This window comes from Nerophis lumbriciformis, linkage group LG19, assembly GCF_033978685.3.
Source record: "Nerophis lumbriciformis linkage group LG19, RoL_Nlum_v2.1, whole genome shotgun sequence".
Classification (NCBI taxonomy): Eukaryota; Metazoa; Chordata; class Actinopteri; order Syngnathiformes; family Syngnathidae; genus Nerophis; species Nerophis lumbriciformis.
Genome location: NC_084566.2, coordinates 1,674,577 through 1,685,000, shown reverse-complemented (window position 1 = coordinate 1,685,000; position 10,424 = coordinate 1,674,577). Strand labels below are relative to the sequence as shown.

Genomic DNA, 10,424 nt, shown 5'->3' with positions numbered 1-10,424 from the left:
TTTTATAAGTAAAGATTCACTTATGTCTGTAACCAATTAACAGCCATGAACGAGGGACGACTGTACTTTAGAGTAGTCAGTATACAGCTTATATAGCAGTGTAGGCTGACAATCCACTAACACGACTGAACACACAGCCATTGTTAAATATACCGTAAGTGGTGGAAGGTGTGGAACAACTTGAGAACCCTGACACAAAGTCTGTGAAATGAAACAAACTAGAACAGATCACAATAGTTTTAACACATATAAAAAACTATCTGGGCAGCATACAGGATTGTGATCCACATTTATGAGGTTGGTTAATGCCGCAGGGTTTGCAGGAGGTTTAGGTCAGGGTTCTCAAGTTGCTCCACACCAAACAGGTCTTAATAAGTTATTTAAGAGGTGCACCTCCATACTGTTTGTCAGTGGCATTATGACCCAGTGTGGCGTGTTAGGGTTGGAAAACAAGATTAGAGTTGCATGCTTCCCTATCATTGGTCCACATTACTGCTGCCTAACAATAAATGGTGTGTGTGTGTGTGTGTGTGTGTGTGTGTGTGTGTGTGTGTGTGTGTGTGTGTGTGTGTGTGTGTGTGTGTGTGTGTGTGTGTGTGTGTGTGTGTGTGTGTGTGTGTGTGTGTGTGTGTGTGTGTGTGTGTGCGTTCTTGTATTTCTATCCTTCTTGAGACATCAACAAGGAAAAGTACCTTCCAATTTAAAGTGCTCCCCCTCTGGCCAACATATGTAATAACAAGTATTTGGCTACCCCTGTGGTAAATTTTAAATGTGCTTTATAAATAAAGTTGATTTGATTTGATGTGTAAGAAATTGAAATGCGCCTCTTTGGCCATAATTAATCACCTTTTTTATATTTGCATAGTATGTATATATTATTAATGTTGTAAATACAAATCTGTATACGTATATCTAGAAAGGGTGGTCCTAATGAGGTAGGAATTTTTTGGAGGTTTCAAGAAGGTAACAAATACAAGAATGTATGTGTTTGTGTGGATGGGTGTGTGTCTGTGGCACAACCTTTTTCTACTCAAGCATGCAGCAGAACTACCGTTGTATGCATTTGTTTGGCATACTTAAAAAAGACTACTGTACTAAATACAAATAGTGATCAAAATGTATTAGTTACTAGCCCAAATACAGCACGTTTTCCCGGCTGGTCCACTAACTGTTGACAACTGGGGTTGCCATGGCAACAACTGAGAGGCTGTAGTCCATGGTTCAAAGAGAAATGCGTCCGTATTGTTGCTTTACAACACACTTTAGTCCGTGTGATGTGGTGTTTTCCACGTAGGACGGCGTCATGGTGCTGAGCGCAACTCATCGGTACAAGAAGAAATACGTCACCTCTTTGCTCTTCAAGCCCATCTAAGCCTCGCCTTTGGGAAAACATTGTGATATTGTTTTTTTTGTTGTTGTCATTTAGCCAAATTGTGCACTTGAACCAAGTTCACAGCATCTGTTACAACATGGCAGTGGGCGTGGCCCGAGTCTTGCAGCCTTACTGGCTACATTTTGGGCTGAACACAAAGTGACTGAACTTGTGTGTGTGTGTGTGTGTGTGTGTGTGTGTGTGTGTGTGTGTGTGTGTGTGTGTGTGTGTGTGTGTGTGTGCGCTCTTGTATTTCTACCCTTCTTGAGACATCAACAAGGAAAAGTACCTTCCATATGAGGACCGTGAACAAGTTAGGACATAAATCATGGTACTGTCACGCCAAATTTCTTCCCCCTACAAACCCCCCCCCCCCCCCATTTACTTCCGGGGTCATTTCCTTTTACGTCATTTCCTCTTACGTCATTGACAGCGATCGATAGAATCCAAATCTCCTGGAAATGGTAGTGTCACTGAATGACATTTGTCTTTATCTTTCCCAGGGGACTTATGTCAAACACCAGCAGGCTTCGAAAAATTCCAGGCGGAGTGTTAAGGGCCGCTGCTGGGAACTTCTGTCTTCGTGGTAACGTGCAAAAAATATTAATTAATATATAATACTGTTAAATGTCTGTACTTTAAATCAACATTATTGTTGAAACCATTTCACTACAATATTGTGTGTGCTGCTGTCCTGTGTCAAAGCCGAAGTGTTATCGATCGCTGTCAATGACGTAAGAGGAAATGACGCAAGTGAAAATGACCCCGGAAGTAAATGGGGGGGGGGGGAGGTTTTTGTAGGGCGAAGAAATTTGGCGTGACAGCACCAATACTGGAAAACCATTGCATCTAATAGAGAATGTCTCATCTGCAACCCTGGTGGGGAAATCCATCAAAATGAGGGTGGTCCCAAAAAGGAGGGATTTTTCAAATTGACTGTGTCTGTTTTAAAAGTGCTCCCCCTCTGGTCAACATATGAAATAACAAGTGTGTGTAAAAATTTTAAGTGCTCCCCCTCTGGCCAACATATGTATTAACACATGTGTTTAAGAAATTGAAAGGCGCCCCCTTTGGCCAAAATTTATAAAAAAATAAATATGTATATAGAGACATATTTTAATAACTTGAAGTAAACAATGAAGATTAAAAAACAATTATAAAAAAAACCAAACTAAAAGCGTACCTTTTTTATATTTGCATAGTATGTATATATTATTAATGTTGTGAATACAAATCTTTACATATCTAGAAAGAGTGGTCCTAAAGAGGTAGGCATTTTTCGGACGTCTCAAGACGATAACAAATACAAGAATGTGTGTGTGTGTGTGTGTGTGTGTGTGTCACCAGCTGCTCTTGCTTTTTGGAAAACACTGCACATGTTAGGTGAGACCATAAGGAGTGTCATTGTTTCTTAAAAACATAGCAAAGGATTCTCCTCACAGTGTGTAATTTCCTGGTGACCTTTACTGATGGTGTTAGTGTTGTCCCGGTTGAATGTTTGATAGTAGTTTGTCAGGTGCAACTTGTCGCAATCCTGTGACATCACATTCGAAAACAGGGAAGTTGTCGTAAGTAACCTTGTGTGACTGTGGGTAATATGCCCTCACATAGGTGCTGGATATAGGTGACAGCCTCGCCATCCCTGATGAGTTCACAGAAGAGGAGAAGAGCTCGGGCGGTTGGTGGAAGCAGCTGGTGGCGGGCGCCGTGGCGGGCTCCGTCTCCCGTACTGGTACCGCCCCTCTGGATAGAATGAAGGTTTTCATGCAGGTAAGCTCCATCCATCCATCCATTTTCTACCGCTTATTCCCTTTGGGGTCGCGGGGGGCGCTGGAGCCTATCTCAGCTACAATCGGGCGGAAGGCGGGGTACACCCTGGACAAGTCGCCACCTCATCGCAGGGCCAACACAGATAGACAGACAACATTCACACTCACATCCACACACTAGGGCCAATTTAGTGTTGCCAATCAACTTATCCCCAGGTGCATGTCTTTGGTAAGCTCACCTCTCGTAAATGCATGTCTTTCATTTGCAAGTCATGCTGCTTTGTACAATGGCAGGTTCACTCCACCAAGACCAACAAAATAAGCCTGGCAGGAGGCCTCAAGCATCTGGTCCTGGAGGGAGGTTTCACATCACTCTGGAGAGGCAACGGCATCAATGTTTTAAAGATCGCACCGGAGACGGCCATCAAGTTCATGGCATATGAGCAGGTAAAGGAGCCCCCCTACCCCTAAACAATGCATTCCTCTGGACTTATAACATTTGTATTTTCAACTTCCCTATTGCAGTTTAAAAAGTTGCTGTCATCAGAGGGGGAGAAAATTGAGACACACAAAAGGTTTATGTCAGGCTCGCTGGCTGGAGCAACGGCACAGACCGCTATCTACCCCATGGAGGTACCGTTCATGTGATGTATTTCACAGGCACATAGTTCTGAGCTGTTGTGTACAAGCCCTTGTGCCCAGTTTGGCTTTTATATAATAAATCAAACCAATATGCTTATCTTAACTACAAAACCCAAAACCAGTGATGTTGGCACGTTGTGTAAATGGTAAATAAAAACAGAATACAATAATTTGCAAATCCTTTTCAACCTATATTCAATTGAATAGACTGCATAGACAAGATACTTAACATTCAAGCTTGAAAACTTTATTTTTTGCAAATATTAGCTCATTTGGAATTTGATGCATGCAACATGTTTAAAAAAAGCTGGCACAAGTGGCAAAAAAGACTGAGAAAGTTTAGGAATGCTCATCAAACACTTATTTGGAACATCCCACAGGTGAACAGGCTCATTGGGAACAAGTGGGTGCCATGATTGGGTATAAAAGAAGCTTCCATGAAATGCTCAGTCATTCACGAACAAGGATGGGGTGAGGGTCACCACTTTATGAACAAATGCGTGAGCAAATTGTCAAACAATTTAAGAACAACATTTCTCAACGAGCTATTGCAAGGAATTTAGGAATTTCACCATCTACGGTCCATAATATCATCAGAAGGTTCAGAGAATCTGGAGAAATCACTGCACCCAACATTGAATGCCTGTGATCTTGGATCCCTCAGGTGGTACTGCATCAAAAAGCGACATCAGTGTGTAAGGGATATTACCACATGGGCTCAGGGACACTTCAGAAAACCACTGTCAGTAACTATAGTTGGTCGCTACATCTGTAAGTGCAAGTTAAAACTCTACTATGCAAAGCGAAATTTATCAACAACACACAGAAACGCCGCCAGCTTCTCTTGGCACGAGCTCATCTAAGATGGACTGATGCCGAGTGGAAAAGTGTTCTGTGGTCTGACGAGTCCACATTTCGAATAGTTTTTGGAAACTGTGGACGTTGTGTCCTTTGGAACAAAGCGGAAAAGACTTTAATAGGTGTAAAGTTGAAAAGCCAGCATCTGTGATGGTATGGGGGTGTGTTAGTACCCGAGACATGGGTAACTTACACATCTGTGAAGGCACCATTAATGCTGAAAGGTACATGCAGGTTTTGGAGCAACATATGTTGCCATCCAAGCAACGTTATCATGGACGACCCTGCTTATTTCAGAAAGACAATGCCAAGCCACGTGTTACAACAGTGTGGCTTCATAGTAAAAGAGTGCTGGTACTAGACTGGCCTGCCTGTAGTCCAGACCTGTCTCCCATTGAAAATGTGTGGCGCACTATGAAGCCTAAAATACCACAACGGAGACTGTTGAACAACTTAAGCTGTACATCAAGCAAAAATGGGAAAAAATTCCACCCGAAAAGCTTAAAAAATGCGTCTCCTCAGTTCCCAAACGTTTACTGAGTGTTGTTAAAAGGAAAGGCCATGTAACACAGTGGTAAAAATGCCCCTGTGCCAACTTGTTTGCAATGTGTTGCTGCCGTTAAATTCTAAGTTAATGATTATTTGCAAAAAATAACAAAGTTTCTCAGTTGGAGCATTAAGTACCTTGTCTTTGCAGTCTATTCAATTGAATATAAGTTGAAAAGGATTTGCAAATCATTGTATTCTGTTTTTATTTACCATTTAGACAACGTGCCAACTTCACTGGTTTTGGGTTTTGTAGTTCGCATTTTTTTGTTAATATTTTTGGATGTTTGGAACAAAATAAGTGTGGTTAAATCATTTCAAGAATAGGGTTAGTGTTGGAACGGATTACAAAAACCAAGGTACCACAAATCTATGCTAACAGAATTTTTAGTTTTTAGTACATATTACTTAAGGTAAGCAAGTTGGCCAAACATGGCAAGAAATCTGGTTAGCCAAAAATAATTTTTTAAGATACTGTCTCGACCCAAATTAAAGATGACCCCCTTTTTTTTTTTTTTTTTAGACTTTTTTCTTTTTCTTTTTCAAGGGGAAAATGTTGTTTTATATTCAGGTCAATACAGTATTTAATCGTGCTGGGATTTCAGTTTTTGCAGGGAGAATATGTCAGAGAAGGAGGACAATCACTCAAACTCCGCACATGCAATTACAGTTTTTGCACTCGCTTGATGTCAAATCTGGAAAGGCCAGATTATAAACCCATTTGAAGACTAATTCAATAATAATTGAATGATAAAACGCAATGATTATTTTTTTACTTAGAAGAGAACACAAAGTCATGTCTTTTGTCTACTTTAGGTTTTAAAGACGAGGCTGACACTGAGGAAGACCGGTCAGTATTCAGGAATGTTCAACTGTGCCAAGACAATCCTGAAGAAAGAGGGCGTCATGGCCTTCTACAAGGGCTACATTCCAAACTTACTCGGCATCATTCCCTACGCCGGGATAGACCTCGCCGTTTACGAGGTAGGCCCGAGCAACAGTTCAGTCAACGTATGCAATGTTGGCATTATTCTACGGCTAAGGTGAAGAAGATTCCTCACGTTGTCACATCTTTGTACACAGACTCTTAAGAATGCGTGGCTGTCGTACCACACCAAAGAATCGGCCAATCCAGGAGTTCTTGTGTTGCTGGGATGCGGCACTATTTCTAGTACCTGTGGACAGCTGGCCAGCTATCCTCTTGCACTCGTGCGCACACGCATGCAAGCAAGAGGTAAACCGAGTGCATTTGTGTATATTAGCCGCTAGGGTTGTACGGTATACCGGTACTAGTATAGTATCGCAGTACTAATGAATCAAAAACGGTGCTATACTCTGTTTGGAAAGTACCGGTTTGCAATTTTTTTTTATTGTATTTTTTTAACGGACATGACGGTGCGGCGTCACGTCATGACATTGCTGGGTTTACGAGCAGAGGAGCATGTTCGGCAGCGCACACACACAGAGTACTTACAAGCAGACACAGTGTGTATACAGAAAAGGGAGAATGGACGCATTTTGGCCTAAAAACTGACGATAAAGGTGAAGCTATAACAATGAAACGCCCTCAGGAAGAGGTGCTTTAAGACAGTGGTTCTCAAATGAGGGTACGTGTACCCCTGGGGGTACTTGAAGGTATGCCAAGGGGTATGTGAGATTTTTTTTTTAAATATTCTAAAAATAGCAACAATTCAAAAATCCTTTATAAATATATTTATTGAATAATACTTCAACAAAATATGAATGTAAGTTCATAAACTGAACATCAAATCAAGTAGGCTATTCCATTCATTACCATATGTGTAGAAATCTTTATTTATAATTGAATCACTTCTTTATTTTTCAACAAGTTTTTAGTTATTTGTATATCTTTTTTTCCAAATAGTTCAAGACCACTACAAATGAGCAATATTTTGCACTATTATACAATTTAATAAATCAGAAACTGATGACATAGTGCTGTATTTTACTTTATCTCTTTTTTTCAACCAAAAATGCTTTGCTGTGATTAGGGGGTACTTGAATTAAAAACATGTTCACAGGGGGTACATCACTGAAAAAAGGTTGACAACCACTGCTTTAAGACATGGTTAGCTAGCTAGCAGCTTACATCCATCCGCAGTCGGCAGTGTTTTAGCTACTTTTAAATCACTAATCCTCGCCTCCATGGCGACAAAGTGAGTTTCATACAAGTATCATTCTTGCAGGACGAGGAATAGCTAAACATGCTTCACCGTAGGAGGATACAATAGCTCACCGGCATCACCGCTAATGACGCCGTTCCTAAATGTAAACAAATGTCATGGGTGGATCTACACCTGACATCCACTGTAATGATACCAAGTACTTAGTAGTATTTAGTCGATACTACTATGATTACATCGATATTTTTTATCGTCTCAAAATCTTTTCTCCTTTTTAAAAAAAAATCATATTACGTTTATAAACTCAGGAAATACGTCTCTGGACACATGAGGACTTTGAATACGACCAATGTATGATCCTGTAACTACTTGGTATCGGATCGATACCTAAATTTGTGATATCATCCAAAACTAATGTAAAGTGTCAAACAAGAGAAGAATAAGTGATTATTACATTTTACCAGAAGTGTAGATAGAACATGTTGAAAGAGAAAGTAAGCAGATATTAACAGTAAATGAACAGGTGGATTAATAATTCATTTTCTACCGCTTGTCCTTTATAATGTTGACCAAATAATAGAATGATAAATGACACAATATGTTACTGCATACGTCAGCAGACTAATTAGGAGTCTTTGTTTGCTTACTTACTACTAAAAGATAAGTTGTCTAGTATGTTCACTATTTTATTTAAGGACTAAATTGCAATAATAAACGTACGTTTAATGTACCCTAAGATTTTTGGATAAAATAAAGACAATAATGCCATTTTTTTGTGGTACCCTTTATTTAGAAAAGTATCAAAATACATTTTGGTACCGGTACCAAAATATTGGTATCGGGACAACCCTATTAGCCGCTATATTTGCTTTGTCTTATACATTATGTTTTGAGAAAAGCCTTCATTCATACATTTGCTTCCTATTCAGCTTCCATGGATGCCTCAGACCAGCCCTCCATGACTTCGCTACTAAAGAACATTGTAGCCAAAGATGGCTTTTTTGGACTCTATCGAGGGATCCTGCCTAACTTTATGAAAGTTATCCCGGCTGTCAGCATCAGCTATGTTGTTTACGAGTACATGAAGATTGGATTGGGAATCAGCAAATGACACTGCAAGAATATTCCACTGTAATGTGTTGGATCACCTGAGAGGACTGGCTCACATGGCATGACTTCCGCCAGCTGATGCTGGACCTCTGTGGTCAGGAAGATGTATTGCACTCAGGGTGGTCTGTTATTAGCGAAAATATGAATTATTTATACTACCGGTAAGCATGCTTTCTTTTTGTCTTCCTGCTGCTGAGAAATGTACGCATTGTGCAAAACAATACTTGACTCAGTGAGACTGAACTGTAACTGAATGCAAACATAAAACTGTGAAAATATCAATGCTGGTTGGTCTTCCAATTTAATACAAATCAGTGAAACACACAGTTAGGGATCGGAATGTTTCAACTGCTCACCATTCTATTGGTTCTTTGGGCGACAATTCAATTTACAATCGATTCAACGCGATTCTCTTTTCAAACCGGTTAATAAAACCTTTTCAAAACAGGTTTGGTGACATATGACGTATACATGCGGCGACTTAGTGCAGAGATGACCTACAAATAACATATTTTTTAAAATGGATTGTTGAAAAGAATAAAAACATTTTTTTAATCGATTCTTGAAAATGATAAACCAATTTAAAATCGAAATATCACAGCCCCCCACCATCCGCTGCCAAAGGTGCATCAACAAAGTATTGAGCAAAGGCTGTGAATACTTATGTACATGTGATTTCTAAGTTTTTTAAATTTTTAACACATTTGCAAAAATCTTAAAAAAATGTTTTCTAATTGTCCGTCCATCCATCCATCCATTTTCTACCGCTTGTCCCTTTTGGGGTCGCGGGGGGTGCTGGAACCTATCTAAGCTGCATCCGGGTGGAAGGCGGATTACACCCTGGACAAGTCGCCACCTCATTTTTCTGATTGTCATTATGGGGTATTGTGTGTAGAATTTTGAGGACACAAACAAATGTATTCCATTTTGGAATAAGACTGTAACATAAAATATGGAAAAGTGAAGCGCCGTGAATACTTTCCGAAAGCACTGTGATTGACAATCCACACTATTACCTTTAGAATCCAAAAGCGAACCGCTCATTTTAATTTGAATAATTTTAAGTTTTGTTTGTTTTTTGGCCTTTTGGTCAAAAGTAATGAATGTTTGTTTCATAACTGGAACATTTTAAATATGCAATATTTATAAAAAATAAGTTGCAGATTGCAATATTTGAAATTGAGTAATTACAGCCTTGAATTGGTCAATTATTTATGACAACATTGATACAGTAGACAAGTAGACAAAAATAATGTACAGTGCCTACTGAGCTAAAATGAGAAATAAAGCAGGCAGTACTTGGTTGAGTTTATTGAGTTCACACAAGTCTTGTATATACACCTGCCATGTTATATAGAACTGCCCAAGATCATTTTCATTGTGTTTTAGCGGTTTTGTGGCAGTTTTAACTCATTTATGCTCATCAAATCTCTGAGAATTAGGCATCATTGTTTTTTCTGGCACCACCTGGTGGTTAAGGGGCTCAATTAAACTAAACCAATATTTTCTTGTTTTTCAATAGGCAAGAATGAGATTAATTTGGTTTTCATGGAACAAGCATAGACAATGTATCAGGATTATGTTAAAAATGCAGCTATAATGGAAGTACATGAGATCAAAAGAGGTCTTAATGGAACGTGTATATACTTTATATCAGTGACGTGCGGTGAGGTTGATGGCTGGTGAGGCACTGACTTCATCACAGTCAGATTTACAAACATATGAACCCTGAAGAGCATCTTATTCACCATTTGATTGACAGCAGTTAACGGGTTATGTTTAAAAGCTCATACCAGCATTCTTCCCTGCTTGGCACTCAGCATCAAGGGTTGGAATTGGGGGTTAAATTACCAAAAATGCTTCCCGGGCGCGGCGACGCTGCTGCCCACTGCTCCCCTCACCTCCCAGGGTGTGATCAAGGGGATGGGTCAAATCATTGGTACTTTAACTTAACTTTAACTTTACACATACAAACTGTAGCAC

The 10,424-nt window shown here is 39.7% G+C and overlaps 1 protein-coding gene across 2 annotated transcripts in view; it reads left to right on the top strand.

Annotated features, from left to right (window-relative positions):
* LOC133618919 (mitochondrial adenyl nucleotide antiporter SLC25A24-like) overlaps window positions 1-8,737 on the top strand; it is a 39,206-nt gene extending 30,469 nt beyond the window's left edge. For both annotated transcript variants that reach the window (XM_061979753.2, XM_061979752.2), the window contains exons 5-10: window positions 2,984-3,142; window positions 3,436-3,588; window positions 3,667-3,774; window positions 6,004-6,171; window positions 6,271-6,421; window positions 8,261-8,737. In XM_061979753.2, the coding sequence (XP_061835737.1) occupies window positions 2,984-3,142; window positions 3,436-3,588; window positions 3,667-3,774; window positions 6,004-6,171; window positions 6,271-6,421; window positions 8,261-8,442 (921 nt within the window). In that variant the 3' untranslated portion in view covers window positions 8,443-8,737. The remainder of the gene's footprint in view (window positions 1-2,983; window positions 3,143-3,435; window positions 3,589-3,666; window positions 3,775-6,003; window positions 6,172-6,270; window positions 6,422-8,260) is intronic.
* The last annotated feature ends 1,687 nt before the right edge of the window (window positions 8,738-10,424 follow it).